At 39.4% G+C, this 18,270-nt stretch overlaps 1 protein-coding gene across 1 annotated transcript in view; it reads left to right on the top strand.

The window, feature by feature from the left end:
* Positions 1 to 18,270, top strand: part of DNAH11 (dynein axonemal heavy chain 11) — a 161,912-nt gene that overhangs the window by 130,348 nt on the left and 13,294 nt on the right. The window contains 12 exon segments of the mRNA XM_072851616.1: positions 2,884 to 3,088; positions 4,402 to 4,558; positions 5,067 to 5,203; positions 5,829 to 5,994; positions 7,819 to 7,940; positions 8,525 to 8,555; positions 8,558 to 8,714; positions 9,951 to 10,099; positions 11,144 to 11,271; positions 14,115 to 14,342; positions 16,691 to 16,816; positions 16,818 to 16,883. Of these exon segments, the coding sequence (XP_072707717.1) occupies positions 2,884 to 3,088; positions 4,402 to 4,558; positions 5,067 to 5,203; positions 5,829 to 5,994; positions 7,819 to 7,940; positions 8,525 to 8,555; positions 8,558 to 8,714; positions 9,951 to 10,099; positions 11,144 to 11,271; positions 14,115 to 14,342; positions 16,691 to 16,816; positions 16,818 to 16,883 (1,672 nt within the window).

Genomic DNA, 18,270 nt, shown 5'->3' with positions numbered 1-18,270 from the left:
GAGAACATCTGCCCTGAAAAGTACTCTTTAATTTTGAGTTGGATGAAAGTATCTGCTAATAAAAGGTTTTTCATAAACTCTTGAGCCAGTTCATGATATGAAGTCACGTTCCTATACTCAAGACGTTTTCGTCTTTCAGATCCTGTCTTTGAAAGTCCTAGGCATTGTTTCCTTGGGCAGCAAATACACAAGAGAGAAACAGTTCTTTGTGCCAATAACTCAGATTTTGACAGATCAGACCAGATTTGCACTATTCCTAGACTTTTAATAGCTGAGAGTTTAGCACTCATGTTAGCTTCTGGGATGTATTTATTTTTATATTTGTTTTTGCTAAAACTCAGTTATTCCTCAGAGTTTATACAGGATTTTAAAAGTGCTTTGCAAAGATCTTTGGAATCCCTTAATCAACTTTATTTCAAGATCTATGAGAATTTCAACAGGAAAGAACTAGCGGAGAACAATTTCTTTTTAATTTACTTTGTATGTTCTTAAGAGGGAGCTGGAGCTCACATGAAAGATGCTCTGTCTATTCCTGGGTAGACCGGTACATTAATTCAGTCCATTCTATCTGCCTCTGCTGGTGGAACAGGAGATTATGAAGAAAAAATTACCAAGGTAGAACTTGTCTTCAGTAATTTCTTTGGCGATCATTTTTTTGCTATGCCTTCTATCATGGGCTTCCATAAATAGCGCCTATATCTGCTACATTTCTTCAGAATCCAGAATTAACCTCTAAACAGATACATTTCATTGAAAAAAATGAAGCAATTCTACTGGGTTTCCCCACCTCTGTGTTTATCGTTGTTGCTTATACTCCTTGAACCATGTGAGAGCAATAACAAAACATTTATTTTTCCCAGATCTGTAATTAACAGAAAACCTAGAATAGCTGCAGTAATAAAACCCACTGAGTCATTATGTAGTTTTTGCCTTTCATAGATGATAATCACAGAAATTGGTAATTTATTGCTCCTGTGAATTGAGAACCCATAAACTAAGTACTTGAATCCAGAACTCTAAAGCTTGTTGTATCACCACGTAGACCTGAAATATAGTGTGACTCCCTTAGCAAAGTTTTCTCCACTGACAAAGAAAACTGAAAAAGTTGTCTTTTGTCAGATCTCTGCTTCTGTCTTTTGCCTCTGTGTGTGTGTATTGAAAGTGGAGCAAAATTACTCTCTCTGTGTCAAGCTCTACTGTTTCGTTCCCTTCAGCTGTAGCCAGTTTTGAAGGTTGTGGAGAGACCACAGTACCAGAATTGAAATCCATGTTGCAGAGCTGGAAAGTGAATTCATGTCCACCTGAGAAAGGTTGTATTATCTGAAGAACATGACCGTATGGCTAAATTATTTCACTATTATACAAGCATAAGCCAGGAAAACTCATCTCCAGTAGTTTGTGTGGCAGCAGTATACAACATACACGTCTGATGTTGAGTTTTGTAGAGTCATGGGTTTCTTAGCATAGACATATTAGGTTATTTTTAGGAATTCACTTGCAGAATATCATAAGTGACTGTCTTTTCTTCCTGATCCATGGTGAAATGCAGAAGTGCTTTCAGCACACCATTTCATTTAGCCTATGTTTTCCGGCTAAGGGCATGTCAGAAGCAGGCAAGGATGCTAAGAGCTGAAATATGTGTCTGTGACTCTGACAGTGCACTACAATATCCTAGAAAGAAAGGAATGTTAAAATTTGTACAGAAAAGATTTGTTTTATTCACGTTCTGATGTGACTTTTTGTGAATTGCATTTTAAGTGTTTAGTATTTACACTATTGCAATCACTTTGAAGATTGATTTGACTTAACAAATTTCAGTTTGAATTTTGTGAAAAGGGTTTATGTCTACCTATGTTCCATGGTATAAATGTTCTACTGGCTTTTTTTAAACAGAATTTTGTTACTAATGTTTGGATCTCCTTTCTTGGCAGACAACGTTCCAAGCCATTGTGGTACAGAAAATAGTGTACTTGTGCTCATGTGGCAGGTGATGGCTGAAGATCAGCATACTGCTCACTGTGCAAGCAGATGACACAAAGTTGTGGCACCTGCTCACACCAGACCAGAGGCAGGGCACACACTGTAGTCTATAAGCAGTCTTTCCATTTTTTTTGGTGCTGTGCCATAGAAGTAGGAAGGTGAACTTCATGTTGCCTCACTGCAGGGCTCCAAAACGGTACTTCAGCAGTAGTAGTGTTGCTGTATGGGACAGGCTGGCACCTCTCGTTGAAGACAAGTGGTCAGGAAATGACATCTCTTCAGTAAGGGATCTTATTCAGTGAATAAAAGGTGAGCCTAGTATAACTCATTCTTCCACCCAGCAAATAATTGATTTGGAACAAAACATTTAGTAAGTTGCCTTAAAAAATTAGTTTTGTTATTTCAGTCAGCAGCCCTTCTCTCTCCTCTGGTCACTACCAGTTTATTATAAATATATGCATCTGCTTAGTTTTTTAGGATCTACTTCTGAGCTATTTCAAAAAATGGAAAAGTGAGCTATATTTAAGGAAATGATTGTAAGAACTAACAGCTATCTCATTAAGGGTTGTTTGAAAACTTTCCTAAGTTTGTGGTAAGTAATGAAGATAGATGTTTACCCCTAAGCCACAGACTCTTCAGTACAGCAGTGAATAATCTACTGGTGTCTGCTGTATATGCAAATGAAACTATGCCAATTAAGAAATGCTCTGTGTATTCTTCATATAATTTTGGTGTGTTCAATCATCCTCATTTTGTTTCTTAAGTTGCAGGCACCTATAGTTTGGTTTGTATCCGTTTCCTATCCTTCCAAGATCATGCAGTACCCATCTTTTGCAATCTAAGATATTTATGAGTTTTTAATTCAGTGAGGCCCCCATTCTTGTGCATTTTATTCCTTCCCAGATATATCAAGATTGAAGACAAGGAATGTGAATTCACCAAGAATTTCCGTCTCATCCTTCACACTAAACTGGCTAACCCTCACTACAAGCCAGAACTGCAGGCTCAGACCACCCTCATTAATTTCACTGTCACCAGGGACGGGCTGGAAGACCAGCTGTTGGCTGAGCTTGTTAGTGCTGAAAGGCCGGACTTAGAAAAATGTAAGGTAAAGACTATCTTTCGATCTGTCCGTTGACCCTTCTGATATTTTAAGACTAGAATTAATATGCCTGTTTGAATCTGCCATACAGTAATTGTTAGTAACCCATATATTAGAAAGATTTTAAGGGTCAGATTCTGCAAACTGTAGAAAGTACTTCTACTGATTTGCTCAAATCCGTGCTCCCAGAGGGCTGGGTTTGACCTAAAGCTCTGCCAGAAATTAAATTTATTGTGATCTTATTCCCACACTTCTCTTTACTGCTTGGTTTGCTCTGTGCATTGCATTTAATTTACAGTGCAGGATTAAAGCCCTCTGCAGTGCTTTGTGCTTCAGTGATCTTGAGCCAATAAGTGTGAATAAAATTTCATGCCAGTCCATAAGAGGATATGATGGCACTGTTAGGACCTGGGGCATTTGGTTAATAAATCATAATTTATTCCTGCAAAGATGCAGTTCTGTGGCTGCTGCAGTCATACCAATGTAGAGTAACTTATGAAGAGAAACACTTTTATAGCTGGTTATAGAAAGGACTTTGAGCAGACTGTGATCTATGAGCTAAAAAATGAAAAAATACTTAGGGGTGTGAAGTGAATAATCAGAATACTTCCTATTTCTCTAGTGTGTCTTTCTAGTTATCTCATGTAATTTACTAACTTGGTCCGCAAAGATTTGCTACACCTCTTTGAGGTACTGCTGCTTCATGCAAGGGCAAACTGGGTCAGAGAGTTTAATTACCCCTTGAAGAACGAAACCCATATACTTGGGAACATGATCTGAAAACAGCTGGTCATTTTCCTCTGCATCTGCACATTGTTCCACGTGGAGCTGTATGCTTACAATGCCTGTATCACCTAGGGTTTTTTGGTACAAGGGTCAGATTCTGATGGAGAACTCCCAATAGCACTAGTCAAGCTCTTTCACTGTCAGGTCAGTCCAGCAGAGCAGGCTATGACCATGCTTTCCCACACTGCTTGCTGCTGAAGTGGGGTTCTCCAGCTGCTACTGTTGGTTTTCTCAGCTGCCACGTAGATTACCACTTGCCATCCCTGGCAAGATCCCAATCCTTTTGTTTAGTCTGAGGAGGAAGGAAGCTAGGAGAGAGATAAAGTTCTGGTCCATGGTGACCTTGACCTGCTTGCTTTGATTGTCCCAGAACCTTAGTTCTAGTGCATGGGGACAGAAGATAAATTGTCTTTTTCAGAAATTTAAGTTAAATCAACTGATGTAATTAAATAGAAAATATAGCTCACAAATGCTATAAAACAGTATTTCTTGCTGCAGTTGTTTAAATACAGCGTTTTCATTCCCTCTGCTAGTCAATCCTGGCCAAGCAGCAGAGCCGTTTCAAGACTGAGCTCAGGCAGCTGAAGGATGACATGCTGCTCAGCCTGTCAGCTGCCCAGGGCAGTTTCTTAGACAACAGTGAACTTGTAGAGAAACTTGAATCCACAAATCAACTCCAGCAGAAATACAGCACGAGATAATAACAGTTAAACTATTTTTAACAGCTTAAAGTCACCTGTAAAATGTGTATTATTAATTATTTTTAGTGAAATATTTCTATGAGCTAGGAATAGTCCAGTTCCTGTCTGTCCAGCAAGTGCTGTCCACCCGCCTATTTACAGTTTCATATCTATGGTATGTAGTTGTCACATAATCATTTTTTTCCTTTCGATTTAGGTGCTTGAGTTAGTACTCATAAAAGAAGTACCAGCATGAAATGTGAACAAATGTATTCATATACGATTGCCATGCTTTCACAAGTGAACAGGCATATTGCTGCAGAGAACAGTCGTTCCCCAATGTTTGTCTAAGATAAGAAGCTTGCTTACCTTAAATATTTTCTACTATCTGAAATCAAGTCAGTTTTCTACAGTATATCTATATTCTTTTTTGTACGGATAGGAATGTTTTGGTAATTGTGTGGGATAATCGTGGCACATTAAAAAAATAAATGAGACAACTGTCATCCTATAGATAGCTGAAGCCAAAGAAAATGAAGCACAGATTAATGTGACAAGAGAGCATTACAGACCAACAGCCATAAGAGCATCCATTCTTTACTTCGTTAGCAATGGTCTGGACAACATCAACCCCATCTACCAGTTTTCACTGAAGGTAAAAATTTATCTTGCTGATTTGGTTTCAAAGTGCGAGAAACAGAATTCTGCCTCCGGCAGTGATGCTTGATATATTAGTTATTACTTGTACCAGATGTTTACATTTGCAGGGCTGTGTGTCTCAGAAAGGAGAACATGATGTGATCTCCTGCTGCTTCGTAACACGGTACGTTCCACGGGTCTCTGTTGGCTGTCTCCATTCTGAGGGTGTTTTCTGGCTGTGCTTGTACAGTTTACCTTCCTTGTGTTAAGCCATCCCACAGGGTCAGGTAGGAAGAGTTTTGAGGGATTCTGTATGAACAATTCACTGTGGCAAATCTACCAAATGATCTAATGCTACAAGGAAGGGAGATCACCCACTGCAAAATTACCAGCTTGCTTAAGTGCGAGGTTCTGCCTGCTGAGTTAAGTAAGGAAGCAGAAGAGTATTGCCATTTGCAGCCCTCACCCCTGGTTTGCTGAATGTTTCCTCAAAAGCCTCTTGGCAGAAGTGCCTTGCATTTTAGACTGCTTAGGTCAGCTCTTCTTAGAAGCCTACGGTCAGAAACCGATCTTGTGTGTAGAAAAGCAAACAAACAGAATTCTGAAATTAAATAAATGAAAATAATTGTACTTATTTTCAGGCCTTCAATGCAGTCTTCCACAAAGCAATTCAGCAGGCTGAAAAATCAGGGGATAGTCATATCTCTAACCTGACAGAAGCTGTCACATATTCAACCTTTCTTTTCACAAGCCAAGGACTTTTCGAAAGGGATAAGCTCATTTTCTTGGCCCAAACAGCTTTTCAGGTGAGGAAAAATTTTCAGATCAGTGATGCTGATATTTACTGTTTGCTCTTTCTTCACTAGAAGGTGATGCCTCTGCCCAAATAAGTTATCTTGTTGCCTTGTGGCTGTGCAGTTTCTCACACAGTGTGACTGCTGCTTCAATATCAGTAATAATTCCAAAAATTCCAAAGATGCTTTTATGTAATCCTTCTCATTTAAAATGCTGCAATGACTTTATGAAGCTACGCTGAGGATAAATAGCATGACTTAGCTGCTTGTGGTTGGATAATTAGGGTTGAAATTGATGCGGTATGTAAAGTAAGAATTCACTAAACAATATCCATATCACATTCAGGCTGCTATTTTTCCTTTTAATTTTAGTTATCTGTAAGCCCTGGAAAAAATCAGGGCTCAGTTGTACTGGATGGCAGATTTTGCCCTGAAGAGCTTGCTGCAGGTTGTATCACAGAGCCGATCAGTAACAGAGGTAGGAATTAAACTAGAAACCAACAATTTGGGAAGAAGGTAAAAAAATATAAATTGAGGAACCTGATTTGGGGGCAGATAGGAAGAAAGGAATCACTCCACACAGTGTATAAATAGGGGTTAAAAGCAGGCAGAAATGTCTGGAAGAGAAAGGAGAGAAAAGGGGGGAAGGAAAACTGGTGATGATTTCTCTGCATCATGGTGCAGATGGATTTATTCATATCACCTTGGTTTTTAGCACTGGGTTGCTTAACTTTTGTCTTTTCTGTAGCAGTGGTACTGGGATGGATCATGAAGAATGGAAATCTGTATGGCAACCGAAAAATAAGCTCTATCACAGTTACAGAGTAGACAGAAACCAGAGTAATGGGCAGAATAAACTTCTGATTTATTAAACACATTTTTAGATGGTAAGAGAGAAGGCTTTTAATAGAGGAAGAAAGATGTATTTATATCAGAAAGGAGAGAGAATGTTATGGTATCACAACAAAGGTGTCTTTTTCCCACTGTATGTGATGAAAGTGATAAAAGACCTAGAAAAACCCCTCGCAGAACCTGAGGAGTTTTCTTCAGTATACATTCAGCTCATGTGCTAGAACTGATTCAGAGTAAAACAACCCCCAAAAAACCACCAAACAAAAAATGACAAAAACTTCTCAGGATCTGCAAATTTCTCAAAGCTTTGTGTCAGCTTGCAGTCTGAAGAGGGATTCGAATGGTGATGGAAACAGCTGTGCACTATTTGTTCTTCTCTCTATCTTTTGAGAGATAAAAAGGATACATAGAGATAATTAGATGGGATTCAGAAATCTGTACTTTTTCAGTAGTATTAGTATAAAATAATTTGTGGCCAAGTTTATGTAAGCTTAACTTCAGTGTGCAAGACTTACATTTTTTTGTTTGTTTATGTTCCCACAAGCTAAAGAAAAATGACTGCTGTTGTTGGTTAGCTCATCTTAAAATTTGAGTGAATTTGTCTTTCAGTACATAAATGAACAGCAGTTATCTTTTCTGCAAAAAGTTTTGACTGACAGGTCGTGTTTGGTTTTCATGGTGTCTTTTTTAACAGGTAAAGTTCAGCTCTGTGTGTGTGTAGGAATGGTTTTGAAAAAATTTGTCACATCCTTTAGAGACTAATATCTAAGATTCACGCCATTTGCAATAGATTTCAAATCAATATCTTAAAATATCCTTAAAACAAGATGTAAATTCTTATATCAGAGTTTCAGAAAATGCAGCCGTAAGAATTTTTGTTGCTTTGAGCTCCCTACTCAGTAGTACTTTGAGCGGTGAATACTTTAAGGCAGAAGTGCTCTGAAGCAAGTCTGATGACCTTTTTCAATTTTGTATGCTGTCAGGCTTCTTCTAAGAAGTAAAGAGATAGAACTCCTTGAATTGGATTTCCTTCTTCGATTCAGAGTTGAACACACTTACAAGAGTCCTGTCGACTTCTTAACTACTCAGTCATGGAGTGCCATTAGGGTAGGTTGGGAAAATTGCATTTCAGTTCTAAATCTTTTCTGATGTTATTTCTGGAGGCATGCTACAACTAGACAATTTCAGATAAAGTCATACATTCCACCATAATTTTTAGTAGAACTAGTGATGCTTTCAAAGAGGAGTTGTCTTTGCTTTTTGAATGTATTTTTCCCGACATGGCCCCTATCCCACATCATGTACTGTGCTTTGTGAGGAAATTCTGTTTTACCATAATTTGTCCAGTCACCTAGAAATATAATTTTGATCTTCATACCACTCCTTATTATAGTAAATGTCCCATACAAGGTTTCAAGTTTGTCATATCTTGATATTTAACTGTAAGGAAACAGTATGGCAATACTGATGAAAGTAAACTCTTATAAATAATATTATCCATATATGTGTGTGTATATATATATATATATATATATATGTAATTTAGTATTTTAAGGTAAGTCCTAAGTCCCTTGTAATTGGTTAAGCTACGTTTTTTTTACATACCCCAAAAGTATCAGTATTTGTCTTCCCGTTTCAGTCTTCAAGCAGAAGGTACATCATCTATATTTATGTCTTTGGCATGTTTCAAGGCTATGGCAGTGATGGATGTGTTCAGGGGGTTAAAGATATTGAAGGATCCACCAAGAGATGGAAGAAGTGGGTGGACTCAGAATGTCCAGAAAAGGAAAAGCTCCCCCAGGAATGGACAAACAAAAGCTCTCTTCAGAAACTAGTCATACTGAGGGCGCTCTGTCCAGACAGAATGACATACGCTCTTAGGTATGAAATCTGAGGGTACATCTTTCGGGGCAAGTGTGTGTGAGGGTGGCTTGTATGTGTCAGCGTGGATCTTAAGAGGCAGGCAAATAACTTACAAACTAGGCGATCAACCAGAATTTGAAATCAATGACTATATATAAAGCTGGGGAAGAAGAAGGAAGGGGGGACGTTCGGAGTGATGGCGTTTGTCTTCCCAAGTAACCGTTACGCGTGACGGAGCCCTGCTTTCCTGGAGATGGCCGAACACCTGCCTGCCCATGGGAAGTGGTGAATGAATTCCTTGCTTTGCTTTGCTTGTGTGCGCGGCTTTTGCTTTACCTATTAAACTGTTTTTATCTCAACCCTCGAGTTTTCTTACTTTTGCTCTTCCAATTCTCTCTCCCATCCCACCGGGGGGGAGTGAGCAAGTGGCTGCGTGGTGCTTAGTTGCCGGCTGGGACTAAACCACGACACCAGCCTGTTCTGCTGGTGAAGAGTTTATGAAGAGGTAGTGTGGTGAGACATGAGTCACGGCATGTTTGCAGAGCTATGTTTGTGATTTCTTTTAGATTGCATATAGGTACCCTGAGGAGGGTGCTCATTAATAAATGGAAATATAGTAAGCTATGCTGTTAATAGCTAAAAGCGTATTTCTCAGTGGTAGTTCTCATCATGGTATTAGGGCTGGTAGCTAACCTCATGGGATGACAATTTTTCATGTCTCCCTTCTTTAAAATCCTGTGATACCAAGAAAGATTCAGTTGTGGATACTTACCGATCTTCTTCCAGCTGTTTTCCAGTTGTACTGTTTTAATCTTTTGATCCCGAGTGATGGTCTCATAGACCTGATCCTCCACACCTCACAATCACAGCTTTTACCCATTTACGTGCCTTTTGAGAATGCAGTTTTTGTGTCCTGGATGTTTATTTTGCCCAGCTGCCCTGGCTTTACATGACAGTGTTGCCTACATATAATGACTTCTTGGATTCAGTTATTGAAGAGGTCCTTTTCATTCAAAAGTTGCCGTTTTCTGTCACATGGCCCCTATCCCACAGAGAAATGGGAATGACCAGCTTCTGTCTTGCTTCACCACCTGCCTCCCCTTCTTGCCTTCAGTTCGCTTCCCTGACAATTTCTTTGATGAAGTGACTGTTAGACTATGGCTGTCAGCCACTCAAGTCTGAGAATGGTGCAGGCTTGAAGACTGTATCAGGGAACATTTTTGGTGTTTAGTGCATGTTTTTTCGTATGTATAGGAACTTTGTAGAGGAAAAGCTTGGCTCAAGATATGTGGAAAGCACAAGGATGGACTTAGCGAAATCCTATGAAGAGAGCAGTCCAGCCACTCCTGTGTTTTTCATTCTGTCTCCAGGAGTAGACCCACTTGAAGATATTGAGACACTAGGTAAGCCTCTTATTTGCTTCTGCTGCAAGGATCACTCAGCTGTGCTCCCACTAAAGAAAGAACAATTAAGCTCAAAAGTGAAATGGAGCATGCAGGGCTATAAATGTAGATAAATCGATAGACAGTTATACGCTTGTGTGTATGTGCCCGTATGTGCCTCGACACAGAACAAAGCCTTCTGGAATAATCTGTCACTACAATGGAGTATACATTACTATGGGAAAGTTGGGCAAGGTTTATTTTCAGCAGAAGATTCAAGTTCTAAAGTTTCTTCCACCCCCACCATATTCATGGTAAATGGGGTGGATGAAAAGTGTAAGGCCATAAGCACTACAGTATGAAGAAATTTTTAGACCAAGCATTCCTCTGCTTGGCATAATGCAGGTTTCCTTTGTACTGTTTTCTACCTTTTGACTAGATGAGGGCCAGAGGGCAATTTTCTCCATGCTCATGTAATCTTGTGCCCCCTGTGACTAAATAATGGTCATTATACAAACTATATTCAATTGTATAGGGCTCTGTGGCTTTATACTTAGGATTGCTATTCCCCACAGACAATAGTGAGAATACCAGGTTAATACAGCTGTGACCTCACTGTGCTCAATTTAAACTCAGGCCTCACAAGGTGAGAGGCTTGTGCATTTACCCACTGAACCAATCAGTTAAAAAACTGATGTGATATCTACCACATGTTGCTCCCTTTTTCATAAGGGAATTGCTCTGTACCCCCTGTAAGAGTTTCTAAAGCTCAGTAACAATGCCGAGCATCTATCAAAATGTCAAAAGGTTCATTATCTTAAAACCAAGGGAACAGATTTCTGCAGGCTTTTTCTAATACCAGCAATAAGGCCACTGTTGAGAGCTCGCAATTTTGCTTGTTGAAATTGTAAGGGTTTAGTGAAGTGCTTCAGAAGAAGTAATATGCATTGCACAAGTGATAGTGAAATTAATGGGGGCATTATCATTCTTTTTCCTTTCTGCTCTGCTAATTTTCCTATCTCCTCCCCCCCGTCACTCACCCTTCACCAATTATTTATTTTACAGGCAAAAAGCTTGGGTTCACTATAGACTCTGGAAGATTTAATCACATCTCTTTAGGACAAGGGCAGCAGATGGTTGCAGAGGAGGCACTCGAGAAGGCTGCTAGACATGGCCATTGGGTTCTTCTCCAAGTGAGTGTCAAGCAGCCCCTCTGGTGGGAACTGTCTCCTCAGCTGGAGGGATATTTCCAGAATACAAACCAAATGTGTGCTAGATTACAGCAAAAGTTATAAACAGCTAATAACCTTGTTCCTTTTTGCTTTTGATTTTGATTGTAACAGGTTAAACATTATATTAATAGAGTGTATGTCATGTTTTTCTGAACACTGTCCTCACCCTCCCAGGAGGAACAGGAGAGATAAAACAGAAAGCCTCTCGTGGGTAGGTAGGACTGCCCTCAGGCATACACTTCCCCCATGTAATTAAGAGCTCCTGTTCTGTTCAGTGGGCCATAATGGAGACTTTAATAAAACGGGTCTGACTCCCCCTTGGGAAGCTGTATAATTAGCCCTGGAGTGCTGCTCTGCTGAGATAGCAGCCGCAGCCTTGGCCAGCATTGTATGGACCGAGAACCCACGCTGCAGCAAACAAAAAGATCTGTGCAATACCCTGACGAGCTGCAGTTCCCAGCATAATGATGGAGTGGACAGGAGCACCATAGTTGTTAATGCTACTGAAAGAAGGTGCTTCCCTCCCACCGTTTTATGCTAAATGGATATTTGTAACAATCCCTTTGCCCTGAAGCCAAACAAGAAATGCATGTTCCAGGCTTTGATATTAAGGAGGTCATGGGGACCAGATGATTCCCTCCTGGTTTTAACCTCAGCAACATACGCATTTGGCTGTCAACTAGGTTGCTTGCAACAAATGAAAAGATGGGCTAGACTCAGTGTTGTCTGCTGGCTGAAGTAAAATCACCGTGGGCTTAGTGAGGGGCCTTGGTGTGCTAGGCACTGTGCAAACATGCACAAACTGACCCCTTCGTCAACCCCGAAACTGGAAGAATTCTTTAACCAGGTTTTGCACGAGTAAGGTAGTCACACTAGCCTGAAAATAACTCTGCTTTTCTGCTAGTGAGTATAGAAATGTTGTTGTGAAGGAAAGAGCAGAGTTGCTTTTCAGGGGAATTTTGGTGTTCTGAGTTGCTCTGAGGACATGGCAAGAAAATGGGAGATGGCAAAGGCCCTAAATCAGCAGTGTTGTGTGTCTGAATCCACAGGGATAAATGGGGAACATCTGAGAGGCTTCTGGTGTTACAGACCTGCTCCATTTTCCAGCCTGTTATGCCTGGCTTCTGAGGGAGGAGGGAGGTGACAATTTTGCTATGAAGATTTTTGATAGTGAAGGGTTGGGGAAAGTCCGAAAGGAGGCTAAATAAAGATTTTGGACCAAATCTGAAATGATACTAAGCCAGCTAGAGCTAGTGGGATTTGGATGTACTCAGTGCTTCTCAAGTATTCTGGGGTTTGGCCCAAATACCTGTATGTTTAAGTTTTTTAAAAAAAGAAGTATTTTACTATGCATTTTGTTGGAGACTAGGGGGTGTATAATTAGGTATTTTTAAAAGCCTGCTATTCTAACTAACCTGGGAAATACTTAAGAAATTGCTCTGCTATGCCCTTGAAGCAGGGAGGAAATTTTTTACTGACCTCAGCAAGAGATAGGTCAAGCTCTTAATGCAAAACTCCTGCTGGAGGTGTAGCTGAGGGAAGTCCAGAAGGTGACAGAGCAAGAGGTAGGACAAATATGTTGTGGCGTAAACAATGCAGGGTCTGAAAAACCGTAGCAAAAACAATTGGCACAGCATTTGGTAAACTGGCAGAAAAAAGACTGACTTGAAACTTTTTGGTAACAGGTTTAACTCTTGTGTCACTCTTACATTAGTGTCTCAAACTCAGACATCTGCTATATCAAAAGGTTATTTTGTTATTGTATTAAGGCTTGAATCACTTCCAGTTTGCAGTGGATGGATGTAGCCTATATGAAAATGCCAGGCTGCTATCAGGTAACATGATATGAAAGTCTTCTCCTTTTTCCACCCCCCTATTCCTTTTTCCACATGTCAAGGGACAATTTGGGAATATGTCTTCAGCAGGTCTCAAGTGATGCAGCAGCCAGAGCATGACTGACATGTCCTATTCCTTGGCTGGTGTATGGAGTTGCAATTCCTCTTGCGCTGCATGGAGGTGGAAGCCAGTGCAATCAGCAATTTCTGGCACAGCAGTGAAGAGCCAGAGAGAAGCGGTAGGGCTGAGCTGCAATTTGAGTTGAAATGCTAGTTCTGTAACAAAAAAGTGGAGTGTGGGCTAATGGAGGGGTGAAAACAGCTGTAGCCCAGCCACACTGTAAACCTTTCTCTTGATTTTCCCATATTTCACCAGTAGGTGCTTTGGAGGCAGATACTGTTCCATTATAACTAATTTCTCTGGTCTATCAATGACTTTCCACTGTCTTCATATATTAAGAATCTTAAAGACAACTAGGCTCTGAAGTGGTATGAAACGTATTTTTTAAGTAGTAGCATAGCTGTAAACATTTTTTCTTTCTCTAGCCACTTCTTCAGTCTTGCTCCTGGTATGCACTGGACATGGTTTGTCTTAGGTCCCAGTTCTACAGGGAATTTAGAGTCCAAGTGCTCTGCCGAGTTATGCTTATCTTTACATAGGATAACACCGCCACCCACACCCCCAAATCACTTAACCCTGAGTTTATAATATTTTTGTTAGCTTCAGAATCAAAGCCTGAAACTTTAGAGGCTAGTGGTAAAACCTCTGTTATTGCAACAGATATCAAGAAATGGCACAGTAGCTAAGAATCTTCAAGTTTATTCTTTGTATCATCAATTTATTTAATAATAAAGTGATGCTTTGAATTGACTCAGCTATTTTTTATTATAAAGCCACAATAACAATGTCTTAAGGATAACAAATTTATTTGTTTTCTCACAATAAATATATTGGCTGTTTTTCAACAGAATATTCATCTAGTAGCCAAGTGGCTACAAACTTTGGAAAAACTCCTCAAGCAATACAGTGAAGAAAGTCACCCTGATTTCCATGTCTTTATTAGTGCTGAAGCAGCTCCAACCCCAGAAAAGCACATCATTCCTCAAGGAATACTGGAAAACTCGATTAAAATTACCAGTGAACCTCCTACAGGGATGCTGGCTAATTTACATGCTGCACTCTACAGTTTTAACCAGGTAAAAGCAAGATGTACTTTTTTTCATTAACTGGTTTTAATTGCTCCTTCCCCCGCGGGGAGAAGTGATAACGCTGATGACCGCTTTGTAGGAGAGCAGAACTTTGGGATCTTTGTGCTTCCAAACTAACCTGACAGCTGCAGGGTGCCAGCCCTCCGTGCCCTGCGCTGCCTCCATGTCTCCCATCAGTGTTGGGCAGGATGAAACATGTGACAATAATGTGTACACTTGTATTATTAAATATCTAGATATAGACCTGCACAGGTATGCTTACAAAGATAGAAAGAAGTGCATTTGTCGCACCAGCTTCACCCATCTGTGCAGTCTTATGAAAAAAACTGTCCATGCTCTAAAGTCAGAGCTCTTTCATTTGACGGTACTCACTAACTTTGCTCAGCTCTGAATTTGGTCTGACCATGTCCATTCCCCTACAGAGTGGATTTATGTATCCAGATGTTTATGTATCCACAGGCTCAGTACTCTGCGTATGAATTCCTGTAGTTAGGCATAAAGAAAGGAATTCATGAGCAAGGGTTACATGCCCTTTGTTGTTTTGTCTTTCGCTCTTTCCCTGTGTGAGGTTCTGCGGAGCTGTTTGGCGGGTGGGAAGAAGAAGAAGGAGAAAGAAGACACGAGAATGTGGAGGGCAGGGGTGTCACTGGACGTGTGTCGCCTCCTTCCCTCTGGATCCCTGGTTATCCTGGTCTGTTACCCTGAGGAACTTGGAGACAGATCGTCAAGCTCAGTGCAAGTCAACTTCCCTGCACCTGTGAAAGCGCTGGAGCAGCAAGCTTATTCGTGTCAGCAAAGCAGACCATGATAAAGGCAACCGTAACTGTACACTTTAGCCTTCCAGCAATGTATTAGCATGTATTTATTTGAGCACAGGACACACGAAGGCAGAGCTTGGATGTGAAAAGGGTAAGAGTTTCTTTTAAAGGGACCTCTGCTAACCAATGCCTAGAAAAAAAGAGCCGTGAACTAAAAGAGCCGTGTCAAAGCTACCTTGGCTACAAATGGATTGATTTTGATGGTATGAGGTGATTCGGAAAGATACTTGTGCGAAAGGAAGAATGGCTGTGGTTTTGTAGCTAAACAGACAATTATTAATGCAGCATATTTTTTTCTCTTTTTTAATAACATTATAATATTTTTAATGGAAAACTGAAAAAGCTAGACAAAGTTTTTAATAAAGGCAATTCATACACATTGTTGTCCCACTTCAGGTTGTGTTCAGTTCAAGAAATATATATATGTATATATTTTAATTAGTTAATTTCTAAGCTTGATACTTTAGAAAACTCTCTTCTCCCCCATTATTTTGAGCCATGGGTGTTTGCGGCTCACTACAAATTCCTGTGCAGACACCACTGTCTTTAGGACATTTCTGGTTAAGGTATTTTAATTTTTTTGAAAAATAATAATAAAAAAAAGAATTGTAATAAGAAAATCAAACTATGCCTAATCCAGGTGGAATAAATTTCACGTTTTGTGGTTTTCTTCAGGATAGAAGCTTGTGTTGTATTTTTCATGGTCAAACTCAGGATTCTGACTTAAGGAGGGTTTTTTGGTTTTTTGTCAGACAAAAAATCCTTCACCTTTGCTCAGGCTTTGCTACCTGTTGTTCAGTTCAGGATGACCTATTTCCTTTTGACAGCCAAGAGTTTACCCCTCTGAAGTTCCTTCCACACATCTATGTTTTTATGGGTATCAAAAGTCATTTTGTTACATTAATTACTTCTTAAACTAAAAGATAGAATATAGAAAACTGTCAGAGAATTAAGAATGAATTTCTGCAGGTTTTATAGGAAAATGCCAAATAGTTTGTCTCAGTAATTTAAAAATCAGCTGAAGCCCTGCACTGAATCTCATGTTGATTAGATTCTCTACTAATACTATAAACAAAGGAGGCAAAAAAAAAAAAAGATTAAACTTCAATTTCAAACATGACACTTTGGGAAACAGTGTAAAATTTGAAGGAATAGTACCCTTTTTAATAAATGTTAAACTGGCAAATTTTCCACTTGAGATAAAGTCTATGGATGGTTTATGCTAAGAAACTGGCAGTTATCTGAGTAATATTTATGGAATTCTAGTTAAAGTCTCTATTTTTATTGGTTTCAGTAGCACGACAGTTCTCTTTCCTGAAGGACATTTGGAAATAGAAAGGTAACCATCAACACTTTTGCTGCTGGGAATTACTGCAAAAAATACTGCCTAACAGTCACTCATCACTAAGAAACCTGTTTCTCACTCTCCTTCAAACTTCAGGCTTGCGAGTGCTCCCTTTCAGCAGCTGAGGCTGCCGGTTGTTAACTGGATAAATGTATTCCTTTTTTCTTTGACAGGATACCCTTGAACTGTGTACCAGAGAAGGGGAATTGAAAAGCATCCTTTTTTCTCTGTGCTATTTTCACGCTTGCATTGCCGGGAGACTGAAGGGTGGCCCTCAGGGCTGGAATGGAAGGTACCCGCTTCAGTACTAGAGATCTCGCCATCTGCATCACTGTCCCCTGCAACTATTGAGAGACCCACACGAAGGTAAGAAGTAGTGGTCAGGTAACCACACACCAAGGTCATTTCGACTCAGTCAGCTGTTTATACTGACTAAGGGGGACACAATTCTTTCGCTGAAGCTGTTATTTAAGTAGTTGGCATTACACGATGCTGTTGCTGAGTATGAAAATAAACCAGATCAAAGGTGGGGGGGTTGTGGGTTTTTTTCTGGCAGTGGATGCTTGAACTTTGTAATATAGGTCAAACCAGTTCTACATCAGTAGCTAAGGGGGAAAAAAATGCCCTTCATTATGTTAACAAAAACAGTGGTTTACATGTGCATATATGCCAAATTCATTAGGCAGGTAATGAAGCATTTGCACAAATGTAATTACATACAGCAATTCTGACAGTTCATAACACTGCATTAATAATCACTACAATTAGTTCTGATGATGGAAGCAATTTACAGCACGTCACATGTATAAATAATGGTGCATTTCCTGCATGTGTCATTATTATGTATTAAGGATGCCACCTTGTTGTGACTTTCTCAGTAATGTTCCCCTTGAGTCAAAGTTAAGGGTAGATGAGTGATTTTATTTCTGAGCTACAGCATATTTCACACTTCTATAGTTTAAATACTCAGGTGAGGTCATTTGTGTAAGTTCTGTATATGAAATGGCTAAATAAAAGCAATAATTATTTATTACTGAAAGATATAAGATAGTACTGAATAGGTCCTCCCATTTTAGTAATTTAAAGAAATTTAAGAGACATTTAGAAAGAAAAAGAGAGGCAAATGTCACCCCTTGATGATATGGTTTTCTCCTTATCTCCCAACTTGTATTTACTCTTAGAAATTAATTTTCCTATTTTCTTTTTACCCCTGCTGACCTTTATTTAGCTAATAGGACATGAAACTGTTTTTCCTTTCTGTGGTACTTGGTGTCATAGTGAAATAATTGCTTAATTTCATAGTGATGATTTAATAATGCTTCCCATTTAGAAAACAAGTCTATAAAAGCAGCTTATTCCAACCCTTAGTTTTCTTTGCTAATAAATCTTACTGCTTTAAGCTCTGTTCTTTTCAAACCACAATTCATAAGCTGGATAATTAATTTTGCTAATTAATGAGAGGGAGGATTCTGATGGCAGGGAGGACTAGAAAGGTCTGTAAGAGCGAGAATTATTTCTTCTCTCCTCTTGGTAATACTGTTTATTGGCCCTTCTTATTGTATTGCTTAGTGATTCATTACCCTGTGGATTTATAGGCATTTTTTAAACATAGATATCGGAGAGAGAAAAGATATAATAGTTTTTTTAAAATGTGACTTTGTATGTGTGTATATATATATATATATGACTTTGTGTGTGTATGTGTGTGTGTATACATATATATATATATATATATATATATGTAAAAATCTCA

The sequence above is a fragment of the Ciconia boyciana genome, chromosome 2 (assembly GCF_034638445.1).
Source record: "Ciconia boyciana chromosome 2, ASM3463844v1, whole genome shotgun sequence".
NCBI classification, from domain to species: domain Eukaryota; kingdom Metazoa; phylum Chordata; class Aves; order Ciconiiformes; family Ciconiidae; genus Ciconia; species Ciconia boyciana.
The sequence above is the reverse complement of the archived record's forward strand: the minus strand, read 5'-3'. Positions and strand labels throughout refer to the sequence as shown.